At 39.6% G+C, this 15,230-nt stretch overlaps 3 protein-coding genes across 14 annotated transcripts in view; 2 read left to right on the forward strand and 1 right to left on the reverse strand.

Annotated features, from left to right (window-relative positions):
• Window positions 1-13,103, reverse strand: part of LOC311275368 (zinc finger protein Aiolos-like) — a 64,824-nt gene extending 51,721 nt beyond the window's left edge. For 2 of the 11 annotated variants that reach the window (XM_084383865.1, XM_084383871.1), the window contains exon 1: window positions 9,952-10,040. Coding sequence is in view for 7 of the 11 variants with exons in the window: in XM_084383863.1 (XP_084239989.1) it covers window positions 9,952-10,085; window positions 12,205-12,225 (155 nt within the window). In the remaining 4 variants the exon portion in view is untranslated. Of the gene's footprint in view, window positions 1-9,951; window positions 10,086-12,204 lie in introns of those variants that run through there. The other 9 variants (XM_084383864.1, XM_084383868.1, XM_084383866.1 and 6 more) reach the window with 9 other exon arrangements.
• On the forward strand, window positions 767-3,898 carry ccr7 (chemokine (C-C motif) receptor 7). The gene is made up of 3 exons (XM_084373018.1): window positions 767-849; window positions 2,070-2,119; window positions 2,434-3,898. Exons 1-3 carry the CDS (start codon window positions 834-836, stop codon window positions 3,499-3,501), a joined length of 1,134 nt encoding a protein of 377 aa, XP_084229144.1. The 5' UTR covers window positions 767-833; the 3' UTR covers window positions 3,502-3,898.
• Window positions 5,643-15,159, forward strand: LOC311275359 (tensin-4-like). Of its 2 annotated transcripts, none has more exons than XM_084383835.1 (13): window positions 5,643-5,694; window positions 6,834-7,104; window positions 8,261-8,603; window positions 8,913-9,229; window positions 9,322-9,417; window positions 9,598-9,729; window positions 11,003-11,095; window positions 11,609-11,686; window positions 11,833-11,895; window positions 13,191-13,362; window positions 13,477-13,545; window positions 14,023-14,052; window positions 14,271-15,159. In XM_084383835.1, the coding sequence occupies exons 2-13, from the start codon at window positions 6,852-6,854 to the stop codon at window positions 14,401-14,403; spliced, it is 1,779 nt and encodes a 592-aa protein (XP_084239961.1). In that variant the 5' UTR covers window positions 5,643-5,694; window positions 6,834-6,851; the 3' UTR covers window positions 14,404-15,159. The 2 variants fall into 2 exon arrangements, with proteins under 2 accessions (XP_084239961.1, XP_084239962.1); XM_084383836.1 differs by having other exon boundaries at window positions 5,654-5,694; window positions 6,831-7,104.
• Window positions 15,160-15,230: the final 71 nt, after the last annotated feature.

Raw genomic sequence — 15,230 nt, forward strand, 5'->3', positions numbered from 1 at the left:
TAAAAAAAGCAAGATGTCTTGTCAACATTACAATTTTAATAAATACTGTAGCATTATATGTTGGCTCAGTGTTTACTCTGAGTCTGATGAACAATGTGCTTGAAAAAAGATGAATACATATTAACCTACGGTACTTGGCACTATTGCATACACAGAGTGCTATCCACTATTAATTGTCAGATAAATACCTACTGACTGCAGTGTGTGGCTGGAAACAGGAAACCTGAAATATCCTATTTGCATACAAAACTTTCTGCCTCAACCCCTGCTCCTTCTCAGGTAGTCCCTTTCATGGAAACATGAGATGTCTTTAAGAGTAGATTCTACCAAAATCATTTGGTATGGCATAAATTTTTTAATCTTAGTATATATGTAATGTTGCCCCTCAGAACACAGATAAATAATAAAGGGATTGAATAACAGGAAATGGGTATATTTTTATCTATGAGTCATGGTGGCCAGTGGTCTCCATATTACATTTTAATGTCAAGGTGGCCTGATAGCTATATATTATTTCTCAATGATAGACATCATCGTAGTTTGAGTCTATCTAATTTACATTTTTAATAAACATTACTAAACAGTTTAATAAAGTAACTAACATTTCTTTAATGAACAGTACATTGCAGTATCACTAACTGAAAAAGTAGTTTCTTTTTTGTACATATTTTAGTTGTGTGGTTTTCTCACATGACACTTGAGCACTGAAGAAAAAAAGTTTCAGTAAGGCTTTTTTTTTTTTCATTTCAACAAGGGGAAACCACCATCAGACGCAGACATTCATATCATTTGTGCCGAGTGGCTTCACCTTCAGCGTACTACTCTCAGTCAACATGACTTCTGTCAGCGGTGAGTACCTTAACAGAGTTTAACTAAGACAGTTAAAAGGATGTCGCATGAGTAGTTCTGAAAGAATGCATATAAAAAAGCCATCGAAATGATTGTGTTTAAAAAGATAACCTCAAGTCAAAAAGTCAAAAGTTAATTTTAATAATTTAAAGTACAAATCTGAAAAAAAGTAACTGTGTAGACTTCTGGTATCAAAATAATCAATGACAAGTATTTCACTGCCAGGGAGTGAGAACAGTATGTAACCTGTTTAATCAGCTACATTTACCCTGGTTATCAATGTGTTCTGAATGATTTAAAGTGCACACAGCGTGGCACCACAGACATGTTTGATGAGGTTGACTTCATGTATCTGTGAATCAGTCAAGTGTAGTCAACCTCATTTTTGATGTAGCCCAAATCTGCCTACCACTGTCACTACTAAATAATACTACTAAATAATAGTAGTTAGTTTTATCAATATATAAGTTATCTGATTAATGGTGCACTTTGATAAAATGGTAACAAATCACATTTAACAGAATGGGACTAATGACTACTACTGTGAGCTTCAACAAAAATACAAAACTAATCCTTTTTTTCAATGAGCTGATTTGAATCCACTTTACCGCCGCTTTAACAGGAAGCTCATTACTGCTGAAAATAAGAATGACAATATCCCCATTCTCAAAAAAACATGACATGGGGAAGTCCACCTATTTTCCATTTACAGGTCAGTTTACTAGTAGTGAGGAGTACTACTCAGCCTGTGAAAACACTTATAGAAAGTCTTGCGTGATCATTGTGAAGCCTAAGAAAATAACCCTCATAATGTCATCCAGATTCTCAGTTTCGGCTTGAAGACTGCACCTTAGTAACATCAAGACTGGGTTACAACCTGGGGTTAAACAGTTTTAAAGATGTAGGCAATTACCAGGCAGGTAGGGTTTAATGAAAAATGCTATGGGTTACATTATGAATAGTGTAAGATACAGTTCCATTTCTTTTTTTTAGTTTAATCCATTCTAGTAAAATTCAGGATATTTTGGCCTTTTGCTGCCTCAGTTTTGACGCTTCTATTGTAATCTGTTGCGACTGCAGTACTTAATCGAAGTACCTCCCTTAACTGATCCTTCTATCACACACAATGATTGTCTGCACAGTGAAATACTTGTTAAGGATATTGTCGTTGTACTGTAACACCACCTTATCTTCTGAAAATTCACTATTCACAATTTCAGATCTCCGAAAGCTTCTGCCAGCTGTGCTGATATGGTTAATGAATGTTAAGGTAAGAAAAACACACATGTGCAGGACCTCTTATTACAGTTGTAGACATGAAAAATAACAAGATGTTGACAAATGTTTGTAGCAGTTTGTATCCACTTTGAGGTGAAAACAAGAAGAAACGAACTAACCACAATCTTCCACTCACAAGCACAATTTCCTCTAAGGAAGTGGATGGTGAAGGTGTACCAAAAACAAAGTGTCGGGGGTGGGGGGGTGGGAGGGTTTCAGTGAAGAGCAGGTATCTTACTATTTCTGATGTACATGATTGTTCATACTTTCTTTTATTTGATGATTTAATCTGTCTTTTAATTACAGTCCTGCTTGTCTCAGCAAGGAAACAATACAACCACTGCGAGCTACCAAGACTATGACTTCTCCAGTATCAATTACGAAGATTATCCTGTCCTTTGTGTGAAAGATTCCAACCGCCATTTCCGCCTCTGGTTCATGCCAACCTTCTTCTCCATCATCTGCTTTCTGGGCCTGGCAGGAAACCTACTGGTCATCCTCACCTTCTTCTACTTCAAGCGTCTCAAGACCATGACAGATGTGTTCCTGCTCAACCTGTCCTTCGCAGATCTGCTCTTTGCTCTGTCTCTCCCCTTCTGGGCAGCGAGTTCTATGGCAGAATGGGTGCTGGGCCTGTGGGTGTGCAAGGCCATGTACGCTGTTTACAAGGTCAGCCTCTACAGCAGCATGTTGCTTCTCTGTTTCATCAGCGTGGACCGCTACTTCGCCGTCGCCAAGGCCGTGTCCGCTCACCGCCACCGCTCCCAAGCAATGTTTCTCAGCAAGGTGTCATCGGTTGTCATCTGGGTGTTGGCACTGCTCTTCTCCATACCGGAAATAAAGTACACCGCTATCGTTAACAACACGTGCACCACTTTCTCGAGCTCTGCTGACCTGCTCCGTGTTCCCATCCAGTCGAGCCAGATAGTTTTGGCCTTTGTCCTCCCGTTCCTGGTCATGTGCTTCTGTTACAGCAGCATTTTGCAGACCCTTTGCCAGGCTCGTAGCTTCGAACGTAATAAGGCCATCAAGGTGATTCTCGCTGTGGTCACTGTCTTCCTGGTCAGCCAAGTGCCTTATAACTTGGTCCTATTTTGGAACACAGTACTCACAGCACAAGGAGGAACTGCCAACTGCGGGTATGAGAACAGGCTCCTCTACGCCAGTGATATCACTCAGTGTTTGGCCTTCCTGAGGTGCTGCCTGAACCCCTTTGTCTACGCCTTCATCGGTGTGAAGTTTCGCCATGACGTCCTGAAACTGCTAAAGGACTGGGGCTGCATGAGCCAGGAGAGGTTCTTCAGGTATACCTGCGGCAGGAGGAGGAGCTCAGGAGCCACTGACACCGAGACAACCACCACATTCTCTCCCTAAAGCTCCTTCAGGACGGATAACAGCCTATTCACACCTTCACAGTCTGCTGTTGGACATCAGGATAAAAGTCTTAAACAAAAATATATTTTCCATGTACATAGCAGAAGTTATCATATAATTAACAGTTACGCAGGTTTTTGTTGTTATTTTTGTTTCAGTCGCTTTGTTTGTGTTTTCTCTTTAGTTCAGCTCAAACTAGGCTTTGTCTATATTTTTGTATTGACTGTACAAGAGTGTACAGTTGAATTTCAAGAAATTCACAGTGTTAATGAAAAATATCTAACCTGATTTTACTAACTGAACAAACGACTGACACATGTTGCTTTTCTTTTTCTTTTTTTTCTTTTTTTTTTAACTCTTTTCTATATTGTAAAATTAATAAACAAGATTAAATTCACTGAATCAAGACTTCATAATTACCTTTTTAAAAAAATTGTTCAATGTAAGTAAGGCTTATATGTAATGAGAAGAATTTTGAATTAAATCTTAAATTGACTGAAAGCCAGTGCTGTGAACTGCAGAAAAGGCAATTATACAATTGCCGAGTTTGAATTAGTAATCTTACAGCAGAATTTTGCAGAAGCTGTATTTGAGATTTTCTTACTTTAAAGTAGATGTTACTGTTATTAAAAATACAATACAGGTATTAGCAAGACTAAAGCTACAGTACAGTACAGTACAACAGTTAAGACAAGAGGAGACAAAAGTCTAGATTTACACGAAGGATATCATTTTTGCACATCTTAAGTGAAAGTAAGGTTTACTTTCTTAAAGGTGCACTGTGGGGTTTTGGGGAAGAAATTTTAATCAGAAGAGAAAGATCTTCATTGACGGATGTCTTATACCTAAACAAACTAAATAAACAAACTCTCTTGGTTTTCATGACTAAACAAACTGAATACACAAACTGACCTTACCTGACAACACAGTTTCATATTATTTTACTTTGTTTACATGTGGCGGACCCTGCCACCTTTCTAGCTTCAAATAGTGCTATGGGGACTTCATTTTCCTCTGAGAACAGCTTGTCTGTTCAGTTATGGAAAAGATAAATATTTATGAGTTTGTATTATTACCTCATTAATATCGTATATTAAAATTCTTACTTTGCATTTCTTCTCCAAACTACATAGTGCCTCTTTAATTTGCTTGTCAAAGTTCAACTAGGGATACATATATCCTAGCAAACAGTCAGGAATTAGTCATCATCAATCATTTTGCACTTAGATCCAGAGGAATTTAAGTGTCACACTCAAAACAAATCTGGATGTTACTTGAGTCTCTAGGTAGAAATTTCTCTGTCCTGTAACCAGAAATCAAACAACAAGAACTTTTCCGGACACCAAGCGTCCTGCAGCCGTCCTTTTCTCAAAGTTCTAGTTCTAGACTGTTAAGCTAGAGAAAATGGATATCTTCAAAAATACGAAGAGCCAGTGAAGTTTATGGCCTCGTTCAAGAAGAACAATCTAATGAAGTAAGTTAAGTGCTACAACGGAGGCTGTGGCTGTGTTAATATTTTATGGACAAAGAAAGACAGCATAATGTTCCTTGTCCTTGACTGAGTGTGTGGAAATAAAGGGAATTCACTGTAAACACATGTACAGTGTGCAGGCTGACTGAAAATGAAATTGCATTTTTTAGAGGCTGTAAAATTTTTAGTAGCATGAATAAACTCATACAGGCTTTGTAAAATCCTACAGCTGCAACCCAACATCAGCAGTACAATCAGAGAAATGTGATAAAAATCTAATCTGAGTCTGGAAAGGATGATAGATTATAATACAGCACACAGCATTAGTTGATTTGAAGTCTTACTACTGTACTACTGTTAATGTAAATGCACCCACCAGCCTAATAATTTGTCATGCTGAAGTTTTAACTGTGTAAATGCAAGCTAGAACATTACAAATAATACTGTGGAATGATGTCCCACTACACTAGAACAAGTGAAATCCTACCACTCTTCTGATTTCATACACCACCCCTCCGGCCATAAACTTTACACTGCTAAGATGACATCATCAGTGGGAGCCACAGGGATTAGTGTTTCTCACTGCTGATAGGCTTAGAGGGAAAAGGGTTGGGAGTTTATTAATAAAAGCATGCAACACACTAAATGTCAAAGTAAAACAGTAAAGAGTGTGAGAGCCGAACAGCATTACAACAGCAGAGCCCTGACCAAAGGAAAATAAGGTAAGCCAATCTTTATTTACCTCACCTTAAGATATATTTTTCAATCTACAAGCTTTGAATCAACAGTACTCGAGTTTTATTGTACTGCCACCTGTCTATTTTTAATGTAGTTTTAAGACTGATGTATTGTTAGTCAAGCAGTCATAGCAGGGACATAAAAAGTGATTAAAGCAAATTATAGTGCTCCTCGTGTATGTTCATTTTCTCAGATGAAATTGTGAATAACTCCAAAGCTGCATTACAGCTCATATGGCATTCACATTGCATGGCCAGTATGTTATTGACCAAGATGAAGCTTTTTTGAAACACATTCGGGCTTCACAAGAGTAAAAAATTCTTTGAGTGATCTGAATTTTTTTTTTTAAAAGAAGCAGACTTTTGCCTGTTGACTATAGAAAATACCACACTTACCCTAAAAGTTGTGGCTGTTGTAGCAAAACAAGACTAGCGTAGTCATAGTAACAAGTAGTCATAGAGGTGACTCAATGAGCACCACACCTCACTTCAATCGCGGAGAGGGAGACACAGTGTTAGCTGATCATCCCCTGTATGACACACCCATCTTGAGCAGTTATTCATGCTGATATCAGCACTGAAGTAAGCAATTTACTCAGCTTGTGTCATTCTTCAGTGTGTGGTTTAATGCATGAATTGAGAAATATGTGGAAACACTGGAGTAACATATACTGTCTAGGACAAACGCTGTTTATTTTGCTTATTATTAGCCACAACAACTTTCAAGTTATTAATTGTTGTCAAGTGCAGTGAATGTATTGTAGCATCAAGTTTTATAGCGATGAACTAACTAAGCATCACTAACACTGTACGTTTACAATGAAAAAACATTATTGATCAATTCTATTTAAGAATATTTCTATTATTAAAAGCTGGTAGCTGCAAATGTTGTTGCTTTAATCATTGAAAACAACAATGAAAAGCTTTTTTATGTACATAAAAGGTTTTTATGTACAGTGCATAAGAGTGGCCGAGCTCAAAAATGTCCATGAATATGAGAATCTGAGGGGAAAAAAACTTGGGCCTGTTTTGCAGAAGGGACAAAAGCGAGTGTGTCTTTCCAGTAAGTGACACTGTAACTGATCCTTCTCCACTGTATCTCCTTCTGTGGTTGTTCCCAGCAGACTGTGAGCTCTCCTAACATGATGCCTGCAGCGAAAGGCATGTCCCACATGATGCCCAATCACGTTTTAAGAGTGGGTCAAACTATCAGACTGGACTCTGCAAAGGAGACAGTCCATCAACATCCCTTTCTCATGGAGCCCAGTGGTGACAATGGTGACGCTGATCTCGACGCCTCCCTGGATAATCTCAACCAGCTCATCCTGGAACTGGATCCAACATTTGAACCCCTGCAGGTCAACAAAAGTCCCTCGTGCACCAGCCCTGCTACAGGTAGAGTATGACTGTAAAGTCGCTGTGCATTGCGTTCTTTTGTTTCTTCACTATTCAGACGGCTCTGTTACAGCTCCTTCTCACTTAAACACATCAACAAAGTAAAACAAGGGAGAGCCTCCTGCCTACAGAGGTGTGACGCAGAACACAGTTAAACTATTCTCACTCTTATGAAACAAATAGTACACATAACCTGGGGCTTGGGAAATTTACCCTGCCTTTTTGAGATTGTTTATTGCTTCTAATCATGGGGTAATTGCACCACTTCAACTGTTCTGGGATTACTGCCCAGACTAGTACCACACCCTGCACATGTGAGGCTACAGACACAGAGAAGCTCACCAAGGAGTCACACGTGAGGGTGGTGCAGGCAGTGTCTCCACTGCCTGCTTTGATGAAAGTGTGCACAAGAGTCATAGAAATGGATTTCCTGCTAATCTTTTCTGAAAAGACGCTTAGTTGTATGTTTTTGAAACCGGCAATGCGTTGTGGGGACAAACACGTTTTAAGGAAGCGAACAGTGGAACAGTGATGAGAAATCAGACAATCCAACAGTTATTTCATCACATTAAAACACAGACAAAATTCATGTGCTGTGTTGATGAGTACTCTTTTCCTATTGTTGAAAAATATAGAATTTCCCCTTGTAAAAACACTCACCACAGCACCTGCCTACACAAACAGACAGCTTTTCTATGTCAGTATGAACATTAGTCATTATTATGTAACTCTGGTTGCAAAAGTAATGTCTAGCTCAGCCACTGACCGCAGTCAGTAGTTTTACAGTGTTTTCCTGAGGGCATAAACTCACTCAGTGCCCATCAACAAAGTGAGGCAAGCAGATCCTCAAGTGCACAAGAACAAGTTGTGACCCCTTAGTTGACTGGGTATCATCGCAACAGCAGGAATGCACAATTCAAAGCATTTAGCCTGGAAGGAATGGCCTGAGCTCTGCAAGCAGGTACCTGCATCAAAGATATCCATGTCTTTATCAGGCGTGTTTCAGCAACGACTGCGTGTTTGCATGTGGAGGCCAAGCCCATTTTGCTAACAGACAACCAAAGCATGAAGTCAGGGAAACATGGAACAGTTGACTGTTTTACATCCTTCATATGATTTCACAATCCTTTGCCAACACTTCTCCCTCCCTCCTCAGATGACTCCAGCTCAGATGAAGATGTCTCCCACTGTGTGTTCGTCCCTAGAGGATGTTCTCCCAGGACCTCGTCCACCATAGTACAGTGTGTGTCACCCAGTATACCCATCCCTTCACAGAGCAGTCTCAGCTGTAGTCCCAATGGCACACTGGTGTTCTCCAACTCCCCCACTTCCTGTCTGCCTCCGCTACCATGTGGAAGTGCACCCCGGCGAAATCCCTCACAGAAGCATGACATAGCCTGTTCCCAAGGATCCCTGCGCTTGTCACACTCCAACAGAAACAGTGCTGCCTCGCTCCACTCCATGTCAACATGTTCAGACACCAGCTACATCCTTGGCAGGTAAAACTCTTTTGCATGCGGCAAGTTGTAAATATGCTGCAGACCCATAACCCCACAGGCTGATCAGGGCCTGTTCGCAAGCTGACTTACTCAACTGATACATATTTGTGATTTTGCAGCAGAACAAAGGTTTATGGCAGTAATAACAGTCTGAAACTGGAAATTTTAACTACATTCCCAAAAGGATATGGCATCATCTTTTCTATACAATTTCATTCTAATGTTACAAATTATACAACAAGAGAAGGGTCACTGCTTTTCTGTGAAGTTTGAGTTAATGTTAACTGTCCTTCCCTTCCTCCCACATAGCAACCTGTCCCTGGCCAGTGAAGACGCTGACTCTCCAGAGTCCATCCTTACTTACACATCCGGTTCCTTCACTGATGGCTCCAGAATGAGACAGAGCCCAGACAAGCCCCCGCTCATAAAGCAAGGACATCTACAGGAGCCTCACAGCAAGGCAGCACAGAGCAGTCCTGCTTCACTTTGTGGGTCTTTGACCGATATTCCTGTACTGCTCGTCAACGGTGCACCACAGCCGGATCTGTACATCCAGTCTCCTGGACCAGAGACGGACTTGATCCAGACCAGCCCTGTGTCCAACTCAAAGCCATTTTCACCTCAGAGTGAGTTGCATGTGTCACAGTAGTTCTTTTTTGCTGGCAGCTATCACATTATAAGTCTTTGACCCCACTGACATATTTTTATTGCCGTTTAGGTTTCCAAGCCCGTTTCAGTGGCAGCCAGCCCTCAATGAAATTTGTCATGGACACTTCAAAGTTTTGGTTCCGTCCACATATCAGCAGAGCAGAAGGTGAGAATCTCCAAACATCATTTCAAAGATCGAGCTGAATACATAATAGCTCTATCAGGCTCTGAAGTTAATTCATCTTGCCCCCCTGAGTTGTATAAGATTCTTGTGCAGCACAAGTACAGTAATAAACACAGATTATAATGTCTCTAAGCATTTTCTGTGGTGTTTAATTGATTCTAGCTGAGGCCCTGGTGACGGACAAAGAAGCAGGAACATTTGTGGTGAGAGACAGCACCTCCTTCAAGGGCAGCTTTGGTCTGGCCATGAAGGTGGACCAGACCTCTGCCAACCTCACAGCTAACAACAACCCAGGTAAACTTTTACTAGTCAAAGCAACCGTCGGAGCTATTGACTCCTTATGAATCGTGTGCAATTCTGAACAGTCACAGCAGTTTTTGGGCAGATACAGGAAACAGTCAGTCTTGAATGCCACAGTTACCACAATCACAGAAAAACAATTCTGAACACAGTGTAGCACAGTGCTGCTGTCATTTGTCAATGCCAGAGACCTGAAAGGCATAGGCAATCACTCACCCAACTCCGCTGATACGAACGGGCAAGTCTGATGACATCCAGCTATGCGTGGTGAGGCAGGAGACAGCGCTGTTATTTTTTCCACCCGCAGTAAACGCTGCGTAAACAGAAGAGAAACCCAGCTGTTTATGGCACTGTAAGCAAACAAAGAGGAAAAATGGACCTCACTCACTCACAACACAATTTTGAGGCTAACTTTATTTTCCAGATTTGTATTTTTCAACTCTTCTAGGAATGCAGGATATGAAAAACATGTGAGCACTGTGTCTGACACTGTTGTCAGCTCGCTGTGCAGGCTCGTCGTGTGTCGTCTGTTATATGATTCCTCTGTTGGCTTTCATGTTGTTACTCAGGAGCGATTAGCAGTGTTATATAAATAAAGTCAAACTAAATTATTAAAGATTTACAAGGAATGTTGGGAGGAAGGTATCTGCAAGTCAAAGCTTAGAAATTACACTCAAACAAAAGAAGAGAACTTTACAGAACCAGTTACTTTACAGTTGTGGATTTGGACAATTGTGAAACCCCTTGCTGTTAATGATCATGATGGTGGGGTTTAAATTTGTAATTCAACTCCCAGTACAGGAGTCGTGACAGGACTTCATTCAGTTAAAGAACTCTGATTCATTTTTACCCTACCAGTTATATGTTGCCTTGACTTTTTAATGAAGTTTGTTTAGGTGAGATTAATAGAAAATGTGGGGCAGCTTAAAGTACCTCGCCCCCTTCATAATAGGTTACAGCAAATCCTGCTGTACGACACTAAAGCTATATCATTTGAAATATTTTTTTCATTTGTGGGTGTGTACATTTTGATTTGCCAAGAATACTGTGGGCTTATGTGAGCTGGACAGGATGCTAAAGATAAGTAGGTAAAATAATGACTGAAATAATACATTTGGAAAAAAGAATCAGCCATGATCCATATGAAATAACAGCAAGTGCCTCTTTAAAACTTTTATATTAATATATCAATATCTTATATTGTATATTAACTCAACTGGCTGCACGTAAATCTGGTCTTTCCTAACGTGTCCTGTCGTCACAACAGGAGAGAGCTGCTCAGATCTTATCAGACACTTCCTCATTGAATCATCGCCGAAGGGCGTTCGCATCAAAGGCTCTTCTCAGGAACCATACTTTGGTGAGTTAAAGTGCAACTCCAGCTTTATTGCTCATCTAAAGGTGATAAACTGTCTTCTGAATTCATGCTGATAATGTCTGGCACACCAAACTGAGTCAGCCATGTCTGGCCTGTTTGGATGTGGGTTGGGAGCCGTGGGTGGATCTTGTTCTTTATTCAAAGGTATGAGTTCATGGGGTGTGTTGTCACACCCACAGGTCTTTTATCAAAATGTATTGTGGGTGTTATCAGAGCCTGACGGCGATGAATAAGACATATGCTCTGATGTTTCCGCTTCCACAGAATTCTATCAAAGCAAAAGTACACTACACCAGATTTACTCAGCTTAATTTCAATTTCACCAAAAAGTCTTTACATTGTGACAACTATATCAAGAATATTTGAGGCTGGAATTGATCCGAGAACAGGCCAATGGATTAAGATACACTTAAAAAGCAAAATTACCATTTGCATTCCACATAATGCAATGCATTTCTTAATCATGATGGCTTTGCTTTGATTTTCGGTTTGCAGGTAGTCTCTCTGCCCTGGTTTACCAGCACACTATTTCTGCTTATGCTTTACCCTGCAAGTTGCTGCTCCACTCTCAAGGTAGGCCCTTCTTACACGAAAAAGGTTTTTGTGGTGTGGTGTGGGTTGGGGGGGGGGGGGGGGTTGTGTGTGTGTGTGTGTGTGTGTGGGTGTGGTGTGTGTGAAGGAGGAAAAATCAAAAACTCATCTCTTCTTTGCCTGCACAGATCCGGGCGCAGCAGAAGAGAGAGCTAATGACAAACCAGCTTCAGAGGACAACAGTAAAACAGGTGGGACACATTATCAATAAAGAGCATATGTTCTATTCATTTACATTAGCATGTAAAACTAGGTTATACCGTACATTTACTAGCACTTACACTCAAGTGATACTTACAAAGTGCCACTTAGCTAGGAGCAAAAAACAAGGAGCAGCAGAAGAAAGAATAAAAAGTAGAGAAATGAGAAAGGTAAGCTAGAGCTACAGTTGCAAATGTCAGTGGGATAAGGGAAAAAAATAAACTAAATAATAAGCAAGACATGAACATTTAAGTGACAAAAGTAGCTTAAACTCCATAAAACAATATACATGTTCTTACCCTTACTTCTCCAGTAGTCATAAACGTTGTTTCGCAGCCATGTAGGAAAGGCTAACAGTTGCTTGTCCACAACAGTTTGCTAACTAAGGTTAAGCTAGCTGCCAACGTGATTCTAGCTAATTAGTTAGCTTTTAAAGGCTAACATTAGCTTTTCGTGTTTCGGAATCATTTTGAAAGTTCTGTCAAAAAGAACCCGTTGTTTTAAGTCCACTATGCTAGCTTAAAGTCAAAAACAGAAAAACGTCTTGCAGATTAGCTAATTGACCTTCATGGCAGCTAACACTGAATTATCATAGCAGAACTAGAGCACACAGGTTTAATTATTATTATTATTTTTTTTGAATAATTTTATTGAACAACTCAAATGTACAAAACCACAAGGTACACAACAATAATCAGCACATTGGTGACACAAACAACAAACAAACCAAAGATAGAGTACAACTATAAAAAACAAAAAACAAATAAAAAATAAATAAATAGATAGTTCAAACAGGGTCTTCAGGGAAAAACTTTTCATAAACACAGGTTTAATCAATAAACTTACTGCAGGTTACGTGTCATTCAGGTGTGTCAGTACAAGAGTACCAAGTAACTAACAACTCAACAAACAACCAAACGTGTGTGTGTGTGTGTCTATAATGTCATGTGAGGAAATCAATATGTCCATATGTTTTTAGTATTTATATCTATAAATGTGTCTGGATGAAAATAAAAAATAAACTGACCTGTATATCAGAACTGTGTTGAGAAAAGACAGCTTCGGTCACTGTGTCTTCTGCCATGACATGATCTCATGACATGTCCTCATGATCTATATGTAAAATATGTCTCTTGTTCCTGAGGAGGGACAGAAAGGGGTCTGTCAGCTATCAGTCCCTGAGGGAGTTGTAGGGGGCTCGATTTACTACCCTACATGCTTCATGTCATTTTGTATTCAGCCTTTATTTCTAATCAAACCATCACATTGTTTGTCTTTTCCAAAGCTTGCAATTTTGTCTACCTGAATGCTGTCCCCACTGAGACGCTGACGGGCCCTTGTGCAGTCCAGAAGGCGGTTTCCTCCACCTTCAAGAAGGCTCCGGGTTCCTTCACACCAACCATAGTCAACCTCAAGGTGTCTTTGAAGGGTGTTACATTGACAGATATCAACAGGAAGTAAGAAATTACACATCTAGTCAACCTGCTGCTGACATTGGACTTATAGTACACAACAAATCCTGGTGGTTTGTGTGCAACATTTCGCATCTAACAGCCACATCATCTTCACAGGCTCTTCTTCAGGCGCCATTACCCTGCACACCTGCTCAGCTACGGCGGTGAAGATCCAGACAGTCGACTGTGAGTATACAGCAGCATGTTATGAAATGGGTTTCATTTTGAGTATGATTCATACTTGTGTTGGAAAAATATTATGTAACATTCGCCATGGTTACATTCTCTTTTATTAGGTAACTGAATACGCTGAGCTGATAAATCACTTGAGCCATACTGCTGTATTTGGTTTTTGGTGTTTTTGGTTACCACATAAAACAGATGTAACTAATAACATTGGCTTTGTTCCATTTAGTTTTCCCCGTAGGCCTTGGCAATGACCCAGCATGGATAATACCAGGGTGCTGGAAATGGCACATCTAGATGATTAGTTATACCTGTGATATTCCTGCTATAACGTCAATATATATATATATATATATATATATATATATATATATTTATATTTATATATATATTTAACAAAACTAACATTTTGTTCACAAAGACAATGCATGACAGTAGACCACTTAAACTTAAACTCTGTATTTTTTACCCTGACAGGTGGACGAGAGGTTCCAGTTTTGGTGCAAGGTAACTTTGAACTTTATTTACTTACAATATGAGAATGATGTTTTGTATCTAACTGTGAATTCTATTTATTGCTCATGTGAGGACACATAGTAAACCCCTCGCAGGTTTCAGGCTCACGTGCAATGCATATCTTGCAGACTTCAGTTTAAAGACCACTTCTTCTTGAACTACAATTTTGTACAAATGTAATCATATCTATTTTTTCTTTGTTTCATCAGGATGTTTGGTTTCGTGGCAAAAGGTGTAGAGGCTGGCATGGAGAATGTGTGCCACGTCTTTGCAGAGTATGACACCCTCCAGCCTTGCAACAAAGTCATTGACGTTATTCAGCTTTCAATAGCTAAGCAATAGACACATAAGGACTGAGACAACAAGTTACACTGTCTGTCTACTGTACTTTTCTGAAGTAACCTATAGGGTCACTACTGCTGTTGTTAAACTGGAAAATGTACTGTATCTGCTATAGTACAATACCAGTACAATCTGAATTAAAAGTCCTTCGGACATCCCAGACATGTCCCTGGACTTGTCCCATGGTCAGATGATAAAAGTCATATTGAAAAGACAGTTGTAACTGGCATATATGAAGATATACAAGACTAAACAGCTGTCAAACAAGACATAACAGACAGCATCATGTACAATAATTGTACTTAAATGGCATGCGACCAATGTGACATAATATCTAACCAGTTTGTAAGTAAAACAAATCAAACTCAACAATATTATTGTAATAAATATTTCACTCTGAATGTGTTTGTATAAAATGTTAGAGACTAACAGCTTATGTATAGCTTAGGACAAGGTAAAGCAATTGGTATGTCTTATGTCTTGACCTGGAACTACTCCCATGTATATTGAGATGTAAATGTGCACTAGCCTGTGTTGTAACATATAGCGATGGGGGAATCTGAAGGCTTTGTTTATAGACTTGGAAAAAAAACGTACCGTCATGTCCTTTCATTTCAAGGCAGAAACTTGGTAGATACCTTAGTTGTATATTTTATAATGTATTTATTATTATACCCTGTAATTTCTTCTCTGTATATTCATGTATTTTTTTAAGTTTTTGTGATGAAAAATAAACACGTCCAACTGCTGAACCTGTGTATGTGCATGTTCACAAATGTTTTTGTGTCAGACAGAGAGGGAGTCAGTGTGCAGTAAAGAATGAAACA

The sequence above is a fragment of the Pagrus pagrus genome (genome assembly GCF_965226575.1).
Source record: "Pagrus pagrus genome assembly, chromosome: 2".
NCBI lineage: Eukaryota > Metazoa > Chordata > Actinopteri > Spariformes > Sparidae > Pagrus > Pagrus pagrus.

Excerpts from the sequence above, each read along its gene's own strand:
- ccr7 (XM_084373018.1), top strand. Across the intron at positions 2,120-2,433 it reads TATGGTTAATGAATGTTAAG|TCCTGCTTGTCTCAGCAAGG; the intron begins GTAAGAAAAACA and ends TTTTAATTACAG.
- LOC311275359 (XM_084383835.1), top strand. The coding sequence starts at position 6,852 with ATGATGCCTGCAGCGAAAGGCATGTCCCACATGATGCCCAATCACGTT. Across the intron at positions 8,604-8,912 it reads ACCAGCTACATCCTTGGCAG|CAACCTGTCCCTGGCCAGTG; the intron begins GTAAAACTCTTT and ends CCTCCCACATAG. Across the intron at positions 14,053-14,270 it reads GGTTCCAGTTTTGGTGCAAG|GATGTTTGGTTTCGTGGCAA; the intron begins GTAACTTTGAAC and ends TTGTTTCATCAG.